Genomic DNA, 17,386 nt, shown 5'->3' with positions numbered 1-17,386 from the left:
AAAGCAGACCCTTAAGGACATAGAACTGGATTAATACAAGAGTGAAACTTGGGTAGCTGTGAAATGCGTTGGCTGCACTTATACAAACAATAAATTCTGTGGCACAGCAGGTACAGTGGGTATCCACCTGCTCTGTTGCTGAACATACAGACACAGCTCTGTGTAGCCTCAGGGTATCCACAGGCACCTGCTGGGCTCCTCCCTAACAGCAGCAGGGCAGGTTGTAACAATGATCTCCCATACTGAAAGGCTATACGAGGGCTCATGCCAAAAGACTCTGCTTTGCAGCAAGATTTTGTCTGGGCATTCCTATTTGTAACTGTATGATATTTACAGGGGTCCTGGGAGTTATGGAAATAGGAATTAAACCCAAATGCTGTTTTCTGTTGTTTGTTTTTTTGCATAATGAAAGAAAATGTAATTTTATGCCACATTCCAATATATATTAACAGAATATTTTCCCTGTTTTTTAAAGGGGATCTGAACTTACCCAGAGTGGTCCTCTCAGCACTTCTGCAATATTTGACTATTTACCATTTTTAGTGGCAGTTTTACCAGGCTTTTAGGTCAGAGTATCGGGGTAAAGTGACTATACAGGGTCAGCTGGTAACCTGAAAGCCTGGCATTAAGCGGTGTAAAACTGCTAATATCTAAAAAGAAAAGATACAACAAAACTGTAAATTAAAGTTAACTGCAAAAGTGCTTACAACAGCACAATGAAAATGCTTAAATTAATTAATTTCCCCCTTCTAAATTATTTTTACATTAATCTTGAAAGCAGTATTTCTGTTGTTTTTTTTTTTTGTTTTGTTTTTTATAACAGACCTGAAAGAGAATTGACTACTTCTACAGGTTTCCGGGAATTTCTTTTTAGCTAATCTCTGCCCACATCGGTTTTTGGGGGACTAAAAAAATGGGATGAGCCATGTGGAAAGGTAACTCCTGGTTGAAGGCCCCTAATGAGAATGTATATGGGGACCCCAGATTAAGCTGGCTGCATGCTGAGTGAGCCCCTCATTTCAAGCCTGAGATTAGTGGTGCTGCACTTCCGGGGCCGTGCTGGGTGTCGCCTGTTCTCTGCATTACCATAAGGGTGTTTTCGGCCAACTGTATATTTAATAGACTGAGAGGATCCAGAAAAACTAAAAAAGTGGAATAATTACAAGGAAGTCCATAATAAGCATATTTAACCCCACATATGCCACTGCAGCAGAGAAGTATATATTCCCATTACAATTTGGTCCCTGGAGGCAGCAATTTATTGCAGTGTATAGCTGGAATTGCCTCTTAGATGTACTTGTATTGGCAGAAACACTGGAAAGGGTCGGGCGATACAGCTAAAGGGACTACATTTGCAGCTGGCTGAACCTGATGGGCATGTGTCTTTATTTAAACCTCAGCTATTTCCTCTCTCTGGGACTCTGGAGTTAAATTGGGCCTCTCTCATTGCAAGGCATAAAGTACCCCCCCCAAAAAAAACACAAAAAATTCAAGACATTTTAAACAAAGCCTCTCCCCAAAATGAGAGAAAAGCTGTTATTTCCCCTTTACAAACACCTGCTGCCTGACATAACTTGAGCTGTAGCAGGTGATGGAGGCGTCGCTCATGCACCTGACAGCGTCCCAGAATGCCCATTCGTAGTCAATCAATTAGAACTGTACCATAATTAAATGGTTGCTCTAAGGGCCCCTACAGTCACGGTGTAAAGGCTTCATGTATTTTCAGAGCCAAACCAGAAATACAAGTATATTGGAATTCTTGTATTGGTTTAACAATGACACTGCCCAAATCACTGCTACCCACCCAAATTCTTCAGCCACCCGCTCCTTTAGCTAAAGGGATGATACCATTCCTCCACTCCCTCTCTGTAAGGCCCAAAGGTACATATTTATGCCAGCCTCAGAACCTGCCAGTGCATTTAAATGTACCTTATGACAAGTCCTATCCATATTTATAAATACAGAGAATGAGAGATCTCTGTACACAATAAACTTTACTAAACAATATGGCAGCTCCCACCCTATTCTAGGTCCCATGTAAAAACCTACACACTATGAGCCTCTGCCAAACTGATGTTTAAAAAAGCTGCAGGAAGTCTAACATAAGGCCACCATAAATAGCCTGAATGGGTACACCCTTTATAGGATAGGCAATATGTGCTGAAAGCGTATAAGGGGCCACAGATAGTATGACAGGCTCCTATTGTTCCCATATTCAAGCTACAGGCCTTCATTTTATCATTTATTTTTTCACGGTTAAGCTCAGCTGCTGCAAAATAAGAATTAATAAAGAGTAGTTAATGGTATGGAATCAGGACAGGGATGATAGCTAATTATTGGCTTTTTGCTCTAATCCCATCTGGCTGTCCCTTTATCAGATACTGTAACTGGTACCATCTAAAATGGCAGGTAACATGGCAGCTCCCATATCACAACGAGATTTTTTTTCAGTACATATCACTCTGAACTATAGTGATGGTACATAACTAAACCAGACTGGCATGGACCAGGGCCAAGCAAACAACTCAGCCTGCTGTCCAGCCCATATATTTCAGGAATACACCCCATGGATTATCAGGCCATAATCTGAAAACTGGTTTCTATGACCCCGATGTAGATAGCTGGCAAGGAATTAGCAAGAGACCCCCTCCCCACTGGAAATATGTCTGTGCCTTGGCCTTTCCCAGTGCCCATCCTGGTTCCAATGGGATAAAATAGTTCCCAGATCTTAATCAAACAAGATCAACGTGAAGCTTAACTCTCCTGGGCTTAAATGGAACCCACAGCCAGTACATAAGCTTTAATTAGAGCGAGGAGCAAGGGTTGGAGCCAGACACTAATACCAAGTAATCTGTTATAAGGGGCTTCATGAAATCCTATTGTAGGTGTCACTGCCATTCCCTAACCCACTGTATGCTTAACAGATACACAACAAAACAGGGTCATGGAGAACTTCTTCGTTGCCTTTAAAGATGGGAAAGTGTAGAAACTGTGGTCTTCAACAAGACTGAGCACTAAACACAAGCAGCCTTACTTACTATTGCTAGTGTGTGCTGTGTGAGGTTGTTGGGTGCCAGGGAGCCGTAGCAACATTCCCATCTATCTTAATGCACAAGAGACAGCTCTGTGAAGCACAGAAAGCACTGCATTCAAAGTTGGGTGCAACCCATTGTGCTCTATTCTAGGGTGCAAACTATGGGGCAATGTATAATAATAATTGTACTATATGTAACTGTTGACAACACAATAAAACGTTTCTACTAAAAAACTTCCACTTCTCCTTTCAGTAGTATCTTCCCATTGCGACTACCAAACAAGATCATATACCTGCAGGTCAATAAGCCAGGCATGGAACTAGTTTGGTCACCCTGAGGATGTCCTAGAGACACAGAAAACTTACACAGGACCCCAACAGTAAACAGAGTCAAATATCTCCTGCAGGACCCCAGTAGCAAATAGAAAATAACCAGAATGTCCTGTCCCACCAGACCCTGCAGAAAAGCCCACGCACCATTAAGCAACATGTGTTTGTACTGATGCACTCCTGAGTGCTGTAGCCCATGGGTGTAACGACTGCATGGTATGAAACTGTCAGCTATGTTGTAATGCCTTAGGGATATGGCAACACAGAATTCCGTCTCCCACTGTCAGTTGGGGGGGAAACAAAGGTGGACACAATTATTCTATCCACCTGCAATCACTAGTGAATGGAAAGCACCCAATTGGGGCTAGGCGGAGAGCTGACAGGCCAACCTCATCCTAGATGCCTAAATACATGAATCGACTGTGTCTGGAGGCAGGCAATATGTGATAATAACTGCTACTGTTTAGCTGCGTGCCTGGGCCCTATATATAGAATATTGAAACCATCAATTAATGCACCTGTCCGACCAGTCTGGAACATGACTGTGCCCACAATGGTGCCAACATTACACAACAGATCCCTTGTAAGAAACCAATACATTGTATGGACTGAGGCATGGGTGCTTTCCCCTAAGGTGCAGAGAGATCACAGTTTCACTGTCTACCCATCATCTGCCCGTAGTTGGCTCACGAGAAAACTTTGGGCGACTTCGGAAAACCGAAGCCCTATGTATGCCATCCCAACGGCGATTCACATTCTTGCTGGCGGGAAGGCATTGTGGGGAGATAAGTCGCCCGAAGAAGAGGAGTTTTGTCCCTGGGCGACTAATCTCCTCCGAATGTTACCGTGTGCCACCTTCCTCATAGCTTTCTAGTGTTCGCAAAACATTCCTTTCTCTGTACTTTGTACTTATTAAAATCCAGATGGAAGCTGATATACAGTTTCCCTTAAACAATACATATAAGGCTATCGCTCTTCTAATTACAGTGTATTTGAGGGTTATCTGTGTAAAGGGTAGTCCCCATACCTTCAGTCTCATGTCTTCCTTCTCCTTTAAGATAGTATTTTCTACTGAGCAGGCCCTGTATGGGTCAGTACTTTATGTAATGTATGTGATCTGGATGTTGGATGTATACACTGTCTGTTGTACAGTGCCACAGAACATGCCGGCACTTTATAAAGAAGCATTAATAATACCAATAAAGCCATTTAAGGAAGGGTGACCTAATTTGAGACTAGTACAGCAGCATGCAGTTAAAAGCAGGGCATGTACAGGTTACACCTGTTTGCTTAACATTACCCACTGATCAAAGTACCACCCCTGCAGTTCCGTGAGTGCACGGTGTACCTTTAGTCGCAAGCTTATGTTTACCGCAGTTAGAGGGCATAAGTACACAACTGATTTTCTGAATTGGCATACCCACAAACCCTGTGAACTACATCTCCCAGCATCCACAGTATCCACAGAGATCAAAAGCGGCAGGACATATGCAACTCCTTACTCCTTTCTACCTATCACAATGTCTTGTACATTTATTGGCAGTTTACACTTTGATAGAAAGTCATTTACTTCCCCCAAATAAATATATATATTTGTAATTAGGTTCTCTGGACAGAAAAGCAGCCTAGAAGTTAGAGCAGCAGCAAGGAATGACCCATTGGGTCGAGCAGTTGGTTCCACTAACTGCAGCAAATTGTGTGGAACAAAATCCTTTCCCTAAGCTGCAGCAGGGTGCAGTGTAGGCTGTGTGTGCCGAGGTGGATGGAGGCAAACACATGAATCGTTGCTTGGGGCATGAATAATATCAGGTGCATCTTCACAGCCCCAGGGCTGAACTCGTGTGCTTTAAATCCCCTCCCACTGGGAGTGCAGGTTTCATTTGCACCTAGCAATAAGACAGGCAACAGGTACCTTGCTCTCTGACAGCCCAAGACACAGCTCAGCAACAGCTGGTAAGTTAAACCTGGCACTTTCTTTCATAACAAATCTGTATTTTTTCCTTTTTGTCCTCCCCTTCTGGAGCTGCTCTATGGCAGCTCTCTCCCACCTCTCCTGGTTCAAGTGAGGGCTTCAGCCCCTCATACACATGAAGTGTCAGTAACTTGTCTACAAACTACAGCAGGTGCTTTGCCCGGACGTATTCCACAAACTCTCAAATGCTTTTAATTTCTGATTTAGGTTGTATCTAAAATCTGCCTTATTTGTCTTATTATTTACAATAATGTCATTTTGGGTTATTTTTATGTTGTTTGGAACCTTTTTTAAAGGGGACATTAAAATTACATTTTGTCGCTTAAAAGAGTAGCCTTAGAAAATGTCTAGACAAAAATGTTCTCTTTTTCCCTGTTTGCAGGTTCTAACTAATTTTATTTATTTAAACATGGTAAAATCAACCGTCTTGGACTGTTCCAAACATAGATGGAGACCTAGCTTTAAATATATCACTTCCATTATGCACATTTGTGTGAACTTACGCACGGAATATGTTTTAGATATGAGTGATGGACAGACAGAGAGACGGATGGTATAGAAGGGCAATGCAAATCCTGAAAACCAAAATGCTCAGGCAATTAAATGTTCTTTAATAATAATTTTGAATCAAATTTGAACCATTTTAAAAAGTAAAAAAAAAAAGTTATTTTGATTTCTGTATTATTACAATTCTATTTGTATTTTACTATTACAAATTTAATTCCACCATAATTTTTTTTGTTCTTAACTGTAATATTTTTAATACAGAAATGGTAAGCCAAATCCAAACCCTGCTAAAAAGGCTTGGATAGGCTACAAGTACATTTTGAGATAGTAGCAGGCCAATTAACCAGACTTACTGGCTATGACTTCCCTGTTTGAGTAGGTTTACTATTTCCTACTCAGATGAGAATTTTGGGGGCAATGGTTTAGCCAGGTTTATTTATTAATATTATTAACGTTTCCAGTAGTTTAAAATTGACATTTACAGTAGTTATCAATATTACAGGCTGGTGCCCATAACTTTATGAATAGGAACTCCCTATTCTTACAACACAGCAGGACTGGCAGGTACTACGGCCACAGGTTATGCAATAATTGCCACATCACATTTTTCATTTGAACATGCCCTTTAAAATCCTGCCTACCTATGTCACTCCTCACTAATAAGCGGGTGCTAAAAAAAAATAGGGTTTGGTTAATTGGATAGCAAAGCGAAAGAATCTTGTGCCCTAGAAATTATCTGCTTCTTCTCTACCCACCTCAAATCTAGTTGGACAACATGCAGCCTACAGGGTAAAAGTGGGTATGGCGAGTCTCTTGGGCTTAAATGGCATTATCAGTGTTAATACACAGGCATACAACATGCCGTAAAATGGGAAAATGCTGGAAACATTTCTTGATCAAATAGCCCAGACCACAAATCAATTGTATTATCATCTAGAGAATTGTTGAAGGATTTGGTGGAGAATAGTCTGATAGTCTGATTGGTAGACATGTCCCCCAACTAATATTATATCATATTCAGGAATATTATATGTTTATATTGTTCCCTAAGTAATAAACAGTGATATTTCTCAGTTTCAGAAGTGTAGCATTAGTGTGAGTTGTACAGAAAAATAACTTTATTCTTCTGCCTATTTTCTGGTTAAATTCACAATGATACATAGAAACTAGATTTCGATTATTTTTTTTCCTTCAATTTATCCTTTATTTTACAACTTCCCTAAAAAAAAAGAAAAAAAAGAAACAGAAACTGAGTAGAAACTCAAATTGTCTTGCCAACAATAAGATTGGCTTGCAATCGAACCTGCTTTGTTCCAGTTGGCATGGAAATGCAAAATGGACATTGTTGTTGTCAACAGAAGAACTTAGTGAATTTGGTTTTTACGTTTGTTTTGACAACAGTAACCTTCAAAGGTAATTAGCACTGGTACTTTCGGGAATACACAGAGGGAAGCAAGAAGAAACTACTCCGACTATGGCTTATCCACAATAGCACAGTTGTGCCTTTGCTTACATGATAACGGACAGGCAGATTACAAATTATTGGTTAAAATGGGTTTATTTCCATTTTGCAGTAAACAAAAAAAAATTTTTTGAAAATGTTAAGTTTACATTGTTGCAAAAAAAAACATTCTCAGAATCAGTAGTTTTAAAAATATAGTTTTATAATATAATTATATTATTAGATTAAAATTATAATAAAATACAATAAGTAATTCTCCTTAATAAATTTAGAAAAAAATAACTGTCCTATTAATATTTCAATTAATACGTCTGATATTAAAATATATATTTTCTCCCTCGTGCATTTTAAATATTGGAAAAGATTGGCTTTTAATATAGTTTCAAAAAACATTTCTTATTAATTTTTAATAATAGTATAAAATACAATACTTACTTGTCAAGGAAAGTAACAATTTGATTTTTTTTTTTAATGAAAGCTTATCGCTTAAAATAGAAAATAATCTCCCTATCCATCATCAGGTAACATTAATATGTTCATACGTTCACACCACTTAAAATGAATGAAACTAATTTCTACAAAAAAACATGGGCCCTGCGGCTCAAGAAAAATTAGTCTAAAATGTTTTCAGGTGATATTTTCTAACCATCAGGAATGGGTTGCTCAGAGCGAGTGATGAAATCACTTTTTTTTAAATTTAATCCAAGCCAAAACAGATCCTAATGTGCACAATCATGAGAACTCCACTCCAAGAGATTCTCACGCTTTGGGTATCGGTGAGAAAAAAAAGGGCAAGCCGGCACAAGCACTGCTGACAGATATGAGTTCTGTTAGGAAGCACAGAGGATTGGATAATAAATCAATGTTCAAGCTCAGTTAGCCTATCTATAAAATAGCACAAACTAGCTAGGAGACTGCTTGGCAGTAGCTAACTTGCAGAATAAGAGTGAGCAATGGGTAGTTTAGTTCATATATTTAATCAATAAAAAAGCAAAAGTGAGGTGCTTTTCCAAATGTAATTGGAATGTTACTATATTTTACTATAACAGGGAAACGGAAATGTGTTCATTCTGCTGTTTTGTCTAATGAACATACTCAGTTACAGTTATTTTAATGCTACCATCTATTGGTGACTCTACCGCCCCCCCACCCGGGAAAATCTCACCTAGCTAATTATTATATTAATGCTATTCAGAGTATAAAGAATTTTTTTCCCTAACCTCCCCTTTAACCTTCCAGTAACTTAAAATATTGTAACATTCAGAGATTGAGATATATATAAAAGATTGACAATGCCCAGTACTTTAATTTTTCTGACTCAAATTGCATTAGTAGAACAGCTGAGTTCCTATTTACTAATCAGCGTAGAAGAAAACGGATGCTGGAATTATTTCTTGCTGCGCCCCAACTAAACGTGACAATGTATACTGTTCTGATTCATGGAATCCCTAATTTATTGTTTTTCTTCTTTTCTGTCATTAGTTAGTTCCTGCTCAACCTGCTGCAGCTTTTGGAGGGGGAACAGAATAGTCTCTGACAGAACCTGTTCTTCATCGGGTGTTTGGAAGAACTTGAAAAACTGGAATAGTCTTTAAGAAGCTGACTGAGTGGAAGACAGCCTGCTAGACACCACCAGCTGTTGATCCCTGTGCTGAAAATACAAGAAAAATGTCTCTTATGAAGGAACGTAAACCCAAAAAGCCTCATTACATTCCCCGGCCACCAGGAAAGCCATTCAAGTACAAGTGCTTTCAGTGTCCGTTTACCTGCAATGAGAAATCTCATCTTTTTAATCACATGAAGTACGGCCTCTGCAAAAATTCCATCACGGTTGTCACTGACCAGGATCGTATCATTAAAAACCCAAAAGTCAACTCTATGGACCAGAATCAGACAAGCAACGAACCCTTTGCAAAATCTTCAGTTCCTGCTATAAATTCCAGTCTGGAATCCAAAATGCTACACAGTGTAGCTAGGGAAGAAGCAAAGGAGAATCTAGATCTTAAAAATGAGCCCAAGTCTCATGCTGAAAAGACAACAGTTTCCAAAGAATTCACTCTGTCTCCACCAGTAGCCATCAGTCAAATCAACAAGCCGCCAAGTTTGGATGGTGTTATGAGGCCTTCAGCCTTTATTCCAGTTGGGGAACACAGAGTGAAAAAGGGAGCAGAAAATCGAACAATTCCTGAACTTACTTCAATATCGGCTGAACCAGCCAAAGGGGTGCACAGTATTAAATCTGCATTCCATAGTCTGCCAACTCCATGGAAATCTGGACTTGTTTCTCCTGACTTTAGCCAAAAGTCCTCAATACCGCGTTACATCCGCCCAATGATCTCAGAATACCCTCCACAATTTTATTCAGAAGCAGGTCTACCTGCAGTTTTTTCTCCATACTTGTTTCCACAAACAGAGTGTGAAAATCCAATGCTCTCAATCTACTCAACACCAGACCAAAGACCATATCTTCCACATCCTCTGCAACCTTCAGGATTACCCTTGCCAAAACCTATCAATGCACCGTTTGAGCATTACAGACTTCTACAACAGTTCCAGCAGAATCCCCAATTGCATTACGGATTTTACAGGCCAACAGAACATCCATATTTTTCTTATGGCTTGAAGGTACCCCCTGCGCCTGGTCTCTCCAAAGAGCACACTTCTCAATCAATGGACAGCCCAACCTTTATCTACCCATCTTCACATCCATCTAGATTGTATCCTCTGGAAGGTTTTCAAAAGTTGTTTGAAATTCAAAAGGAAACGCCACCCGTTCTGGCAAAGAACCTTGACTCCAAAAGTGATTCTGAAAGTGTGAAAATGAGTCCAAGAGCAGGAAGTGCAGCAACTGGATCTCCTGAAAGACCCAGCCCAACCAACTTTACCCAGAGCAGCCAGGGCCATGAAGGCATCTTTGACCTCTCTACCAAGTCCATTTCAACATCTGATAAGATAGGAAAAGACTTCACAAGTGGCAAAGCTATGAGGAAAAGCACAGATTCTCAAACAATTATCAGCAGAGAAAACTCTCCAAGGTAATAAAAATTAGCTTATATTTGCATCCAATGTTTAACATTGTGGGGCTCATTTATAAACATTGGACAAATTTGCACATGGGCAGTTACCCATGGTAACCAATCAAATATTTGCATTCATTGTTTTCCTTGCAGCTGGTTGAAAAACATCTAATAACTGATTGGTTCCTATGGGTTACTGCCCAGGTGCAAATTTGCCCAGTGATTATAAATGAGCCCCTGTATCTCAATTCTTTAGCCCCTTGCAGTTTAGTCCTGGTGCTGTTGGGAGGTGGTATGTTTTCTGCAGTCTGCTTAATCTAAGCACTGACTAACCCTTTCGACTTTTCTTCCAGCTTTGGGAATGATGGAGTCCAGTCCCACTCAGAGGGTATCACTGTCACCGATGACGCTGTGCATGATGACACAATTGCACCTCTTAACCTTTCCAAGAAATCGGAGGTTGAGTCTAGGGATATTGTTGATACAGTAAACAACAGCGACTTTACCAATGAGCGTGTAGGATTTATGGAGATGCAAGACTTGCCTTTAAACCTTTCGGTTAAAGATTCTGGCAGCAACCACAATACACTATGTGCAGATGAAAGAGTCTTATTACCAAGACAGAGCACAAGTCCCCCAGTTTATCAGGCCATTCAAACCACGGACAATCGGGCTCCCACTACTACAGGCATACACTCTTTAGGCATCATTGAGAACTGTGACGAGCAAAAACAGTCAGCAGCAGTTGCCCTTTGCCAGCTAGCCACATCCAGTCCTGGTGTACCGCCAAGAGGAACAGAGGATGAATTCCCGGAGAAAGAGACAGTAGTCCCCGAGCAGGTTCAACCAAGATCTCCAGCAGCCCAAGAAACAGAGACTGATGTTGGTGCAAGGGGACAGAAGAGAACAAACTCTAAGGAACTTGGGAAATCTCAAAGCTCAACTAAAAAACAGAAAGCTGTAGATTCTGGAAGAATGTTTACCCTTCGAAAAAGACCCAGGGTATCATAGTTTGGAATAGCAATAAGACCTCTATGGACCCCTAAAATATATATGTTAAAAGTGACATTTTTTGTAGACAATAATCTCGGGGTTAGAAATAACGAAAATCTTTAGTTCTAAGAAATAAGCTGGCAGTTTGAACATCCCAACAGTATTAAAGATAAGAAAATGAAAAATACAATAAAAATAGCATATACTCAATCTTCACTTATTTCGAGGGTCCTCGGTTTTGTACATATGAAGTTATTAAAAATGTAAATGGTATTTGAAGTTATTATTCCTGTATAGTTTTGCAAATATGGTCTTCCAAATTGGTCTTCCTTATCCCTCTTCTATCTAAGGGGTAATATTTATCAAAATGAATTCAAGAGGACGAAAAGGTCCAGAAAGCTAATATTTAGCAGCATTGTCTATTTTGAAAAGAGAATGGAAAAAAAGTAAAAAAAATATAAAATGTTCTGCAAGCTACAAAGTACGTACCTCAAATCTGAAGGAATTATGCTTTGTATTATCTAATAATTGTATAAGCCACTGCTGTATATTTATGTATAAATATGTGCATTTTTCTGCAGAGTTTTTTTTTAAAATGTGAAAGCTGCACTGTTTTCTGCAAAGGCAACACTCTGTGCTTTTTTGTGTAATATTTATCTATATAATGTAATTTATTTTAATAGAAGTGAAAGCACTGCTAGCACTATACCTGTATATAGGAAACGAGGGGGAAAGAGCAGATAAATCAAATGTGTTTCTTACTATAACTGGGAAGTATGACTCTTTGCCTTAACATGTCTGTTTGAAACTCATAATAAAATATAAATATATTTGAAAAATGTTAGTGTTTCTTATGTATTTAATTCATTGTTTCCATTTTAAAATGCACAAACATATTAAAGTACAGGTATATCATTTATTATAACAAAAATGACACTTAAGCTTTATTACAGCAGCTGCAACAGAACATAACTTCCACAATCAGTCACTTCTCCTGGTTTAAGGATATGGAGGGTTTCAGTTATTTAACGACCCATCGGATATCTATTGTAAGCAGCAGTCCTGGCTGAGATTCTAGCTATCTTTATAACAGAGCATACTGTCGCAGTGACACAGATCCTATCTGATTCCTATTGTAAGCAGCAGTCCTGTCCTGCTTTATGGCTGAGATTCTAGCTATCATTATAACAGAGCATTCTGTCGCAGTGACAGAGATCCTATCTGATACCCATTGTAAGCAACAGTTCTGTCCAACGGCAACTATGCCAGTATATGTATTCCTCCTTCTCACTGTCTATATATCAGCATAGACATTCCCCTGTACTAAGTACAATTAAGCAGCAATTGTGTGTATTGGTCAATGAAAGTATGCCATGAAAGCCAAAGGCTATAGTGCAGCTAACTGGTCTTTGCCAAGCTAGGCCTTTTCCAATTAATTCTTGGGGCCCAAAAGGACTGGAGTTTAGAACCATTTATATAATGTCCCATATGCCTGGCACAGATTCAGAGATAATTCAACAATAGAGGACATGAGCGATTGACAGATTGACAACAGAAAGCGGTTGCTTAGCGCTTCAACAGGCAGTTGAACTGCGTGTTATGGACAAGTCTGTGTTTACTTAGCCAATAATGGGCCGCACCTTGAGAGTTTATTTGAGGATCCAAAACCACAGACCAAATAGTGGGGAGGGGTCAAAAGTATTTCTCTTCCTCGTCTATAGACATGAAAAATGAAAAGGGATAAGAAGGAAAAGTATCTCAGGTGGAACATGTTAGTATTATTCAGGGGAACGCACCAGCAAAGGGCGTAGAGACGATTTAGAGGACAATGGGGACCGGGGTTGACAGCTGACACGACAAGTGTCGTTCTGTCTTACCCACACAAGGCTCAGGTGTATGAGCTTGCCCTTAGGCAAGGCAAATTGAATGCAGAGCTACGGACGGCTGCAGGCAAAGCAACCATAGAAAGAATGTGTTTTTGTGTCTCACAATAGATATGGACGTTGCAAAACACGTCTACGAGAGGCAAAAATGGGCAAGGTTCCGTGTGATGGAATCTGCTATTCTTCTGAGAACAGGTAACCTTTAGCTATGCTTGCTGGGGTCCATCTTGCCTGACATACTCTGTGGTCTTATTGCTGTCCCACTGACAACATCCTCCCTAAAAAGTGGGCAGTTAAGAACATGGCCTGCTGATAAAAACTTACCCTCCCTTAAAAAAGAGACAAAGTACTTACCATCTGGAAGCCTAGAAGGAAGCAGCAGCCCTCGCCTTCCAAGTTCGGCCAAAGCCAGGCATCCCCCGTGCCATGCGTTATTGGTCTCCTGGAAACTAAGCATGTAAACTGAATAAGCCCCCTTCTTGTTTGCATTAGTAGTAACACTAATCCACCAAAAACAGCAAACCTACAGATACACCGACCCACACCCCATCCTGCATGAATCTCCTCACCCAATACTGTATCTGTATTAAGCTATAATGTGTAGGGCTAATTGGTGCCTAATGGATACAGATTTCATTTATCTAGATCCATCCTGCTGAATTGAAAAGAGTTGTTTTCTTCAGCAACCCCAAAACAATCAGATCTTAATGTACAGTGGTGTGAAAAACTATTTGCCCCCTTCCTGATTTCTTATTCTTTTGCATGTTTGTCACACTTAAATGTTTCTGCTCATCAAAAACCGTTAACTATTAGTCAAAGATAACATAATTGAACACAAAATGCAGTTTTTAAATGAAGGTTTACGTTATTAAGGGAGAAAGAAAACTCCAAATCTACATGGGCCTGTGTGAAAAAGTGATTGCCCCCCTTGTTAAAAAATAACTTAACTGTGGTTTATCACACCTGACTTCAATTTCAAAGATTATAAAGCCATTTCTAAAGCTTTGGGACTCCAGCGAACCACAGTGAGAGCCATTATCCACAAATGGCAAAAACATGGAACAGTGGTGAACCTTCCCAGGAGTGGCCGGCCGACCAAAATTACCCCAAGAGCACAGAGACAACTCATCCGAGAGGCCACAAAAGACCCCAGGACAACATCTAAAGAACTGCAGGCCTCACTTGCCTCAATTAAGGTCAGTGTTCACGACTCCACCATAAGAAAGAGACTGGGCAAAAACGGCCTGCATGGCAGATTTCCAAGGCGCAAACCACTTTTAAGCAAAAAGAACATTAAGGCTCATCTCAATTTTGCTAAAAAACATCTCAATGATTGCCAAAATACCTTGTGGACCGACGAGACAAAAGTTGAACTTTTTGGAAGGTGCGCGTCCCGTTACATCTGGCGTAAAAGTAACACAGCATTTCAGAAAAAGAACATCATACCAACAGTAAAATATGGTGGTGGTAGTGTGATGGTCTGGGGTTGTTTTGCTGCTTCAGGACCTGGAAGACTTGCTGTGATAGATGGAACCATGAATTCTACTGTCTACCAAAAAATCCTGAAGGAGAATGTCCGGCCATCTGTTCGTCAACTCAAGCTGAAGCGATCTTGGGTGCTGCAGCAGGACAATGACCCAAAACACACCAGCAAATCCACCTCTGAATGGCTGAAGAAAAACAAAATGAAGACTTTGGAGTGGCCTAGTCAAAGTCCTGACCTGAATCCTATTGAGATGTTGTGGCATGACCTTAAAAAGGCGGTTCATGCTAGAAAACCCTCAAATAAAGCTGAATTACAACAATTCTGCAAATATGAGTGGGCCAAAATTCCTCCAGAGCGCTGTAAAAGACTCGTTGCAAGTTATCGCAAATGCTTGATTGCAGTTATTGCTGCTAAGAGTGGCCCAACCAGTTATTAGGTTCAGGGGGCAGTTACTTTTTCACACAGGTTTGGATTTCTTTTCTCCCTAAATAATAAAAACCCTCATTTAAAAACTGCATTTTGTGTTTACTTGTGTTTTCTTTAACTAATAGTTAAATGTGTTTGATGATCAGAAACATTTTGTGTGACAAACATGCAAAAGAATAAGAAATCAGGAAGGGGGCAAATAGTTTTTCACACCACTGTATATGCGCAAATTAAAGGAGAACCAAACCCTTTATATTCCCCTACCCTACTCATTGCAGATTTAACAGGCGCCATCTTCTTCGTGAAGTAAGCGCCCATATAATACCGTATTGCAAGCACAGTTGGAGCAGTCTGCACATGCGCCGAAAGTCATGGAAATTACCGAATCATTATGGGCATTTACCGAGGGTAACACCTAGGCTTGGGGGGGGAGCAGGAAGGGGGGTCTATGTAGGGTAGGGGATTTTAATATAAAGGGCTTGTTTCTCCTTTAAAGGGATACTGTCATGGGAAAACTATGTTTTTTTCAGAACACATCAGTTAATAGTGTTTCTCCAGCAGAATTCTGCAAACAGATTTTTTAATATTCAATTTTGAAATCTGACATGGGGCTAGACATATTGTCAGTTTCCCAGCTGCCTCCAGTCATGTGACTTGTGCTCTGATAAACTTCAGTCACTCTTTACTGCAAGTTGGAGTGATATCACCCCCTCCCTTTCCCCTCCAGCAGCCTAACAAAAGAACAATGGGAAGGTAACCAGATAGCAGCTCCCTAACAGAAGATAATAGCTGCCTGGTAGATCTAAGAACAGCACTCAATAGTAAAAGCCAAGTCCCACTGAGAGTGATTCAGTTACATTAAGTAGGAGAAATAACAGCCTACCGGAAAGTAATTCCATCCTAAAGTGCAGGAACAAGTCACATGACTGGGGGCAGCTGGGAAATTGACAATATGTCTACCCCCATGTCAGATTTCAAAATTGAATATAAAAAAATCTGTTTGCTCTTTTGAGAATTGATTTCAGTGCAGAAGTTTGCTGGAGCAGCACTATTAACTGATGCATTTTGAAAAAAACATGTTTTCCCATGACAGTATCCCTTTAAGGATGATACCATGGAATTCGGCAAAAAGAAAACCCAGAAGCAAAAGCCAGTTGTTCCTTACAGACAGTTAACTGGCATGCAAATCTGCAGAACATTCTCCTAAACCCAAATCAACACTTCTAAGACTCCAAACCTGTTCCTTGGCAGGGAGAAATTCATACAGGCAGTTCCCAGGTTACTTACAAGGTAGGGTCTGTAGGTTTGTTCTTAAGTTGAATTTATATGTAACATATACAAGTATGGAATCCGTTATCCGGAAACCCCTAATCCAGAAAGATCTGAATTACGGAAATGCCATCTCCTATAGGCTCCATTATAATATTTATTTTTTCTCTGTAATAATAAAACAGTAGCTTGTACTTGATCCCAACAAAGATATAATTAATCCTTACTGGAGGCAAAACCAGCCTATTGGATTTTTTTAATGTTTATATGATTTTCTAATAGACATAGCTTCAGTTATGAAGATCAAAAATGCAGAAAACCCCAGGTCCAAGCATTCTTGATAATAGGTCCTATACCTGTACATTTACTTATTAGATGAAACAAAACAGATGTTTATCTTAGTATTTATTTTTACCCTTCTATGCATATGTATTTTTACCTTTCTGTGCTCTGCAGTAGACAACACACCAGAGGGGATTGGGGCAGGGGGTTTATTAAAACGAAATGCTAATAAAGGCCAAGCAAAACACAGTGCATTACTGTAATAGCTTCTGTATGTAAGTATGAGTATGGGTGTATGTAACTTGAGGAATTCCTGTATTACTTCTCAGAGCATTACAATATCATAAAAGTTGTACACTGCTCTGGGAAAAAGTCACATTTTTGCAGTTGCAAGACAGTACTGATTGGCTCGGACATTGGAAGCAAGATGCAATACAGGGTCTGGAATATTTTTGGCAGAATCCAAAATAGTGGATTTGGCGCATCCCTAGTTATCCCTGTTATCACAATTTTAGAGTCACCAGACTTGAAAATATAAAACTTTTAGCTTTAAAATGTCATAAATAATAATGCTTAAAATAATGTAACCAGCTTTACCTAAAACATTCGAGCACAGACCCAACCACATCATCTGCTAGTTCCTTTGGGAGTCGCCCAGTCAATCGTCCGATCCTGGAGAGAATGTTAAAATATTAGAATAATATATACACACACACACACATATA

At 39.8% G+C, this 17,386-nt stretch overlaps 2 protein-coding genes across 3 annotated transcripts in view; one reads left to right on the top strand and one right to left on the bottom strand.

Annotated features, from left to right (window-relative positions):
• Positions 1 to 17,386, bottom strand: part of tbcd.L (tubulin folding cofactor D L homeolog) — a 111,570-nt gene that overhangs the window by 59,015 nt on the left and 35,169 nt on the right. For both annotated transcript variants that reach the window (XM_041577035.1, XM_018235446.2), the window contains 2 exons: positions 17,259 to 17,333; positions 13,553 to 13,647 (listed from right to left, as the gene is read on the bottom strand). In XM_041577035.1, the coding sequence (XP_041432969.1) occupies positions 13,553 to 13,647; positions 17,259 to 17,333 (170 nt within the window). The remainder of the gene's footprint in view (positions 1 to 13,552; positions 13,648 to 17,258; positions 17,334 to 17,386) is intronic.
• znf750.L (zinc finger protein 750 L homeolog) lies at positions 5,261 to 12,154 on the top strand. The gene is given in 3 exon segments (NM_001085997.1): positions 5,261 to 5,317; positions 8,788 to 10,340; positions 10,676 to 12,154. Coding segments are annotated over 2 exon segments (2,025 nt in total). The 5' UTR covers positions 5,261 to 5,317; positions 8,788 to 8,973; the 3' UTR covers positions 11,334 to 12,154.

The sequence above is a fragment of the Xenopus laevis genome, chromosome 9_10L, assembly GCF_017654675.1.
Source record: "Xenopus laevis strain J_2021 chromosome 9_10L, Xenopus_laevis_v10.1, whole genome shotgun sequence".
In the NCBI taxonomy this organism is placed as follows: domain Eukaryota; kingdom Metazoa; phylum Chordata; class Amphibia; order Anura; family Pipidae; genus Xenopus; species Xenopus laevis.
The sequence above is the reverse complement of the archived record's forward strand: the minus strand, read 5'-3'. Positions and strand labels throughout refer to the sequence as shown.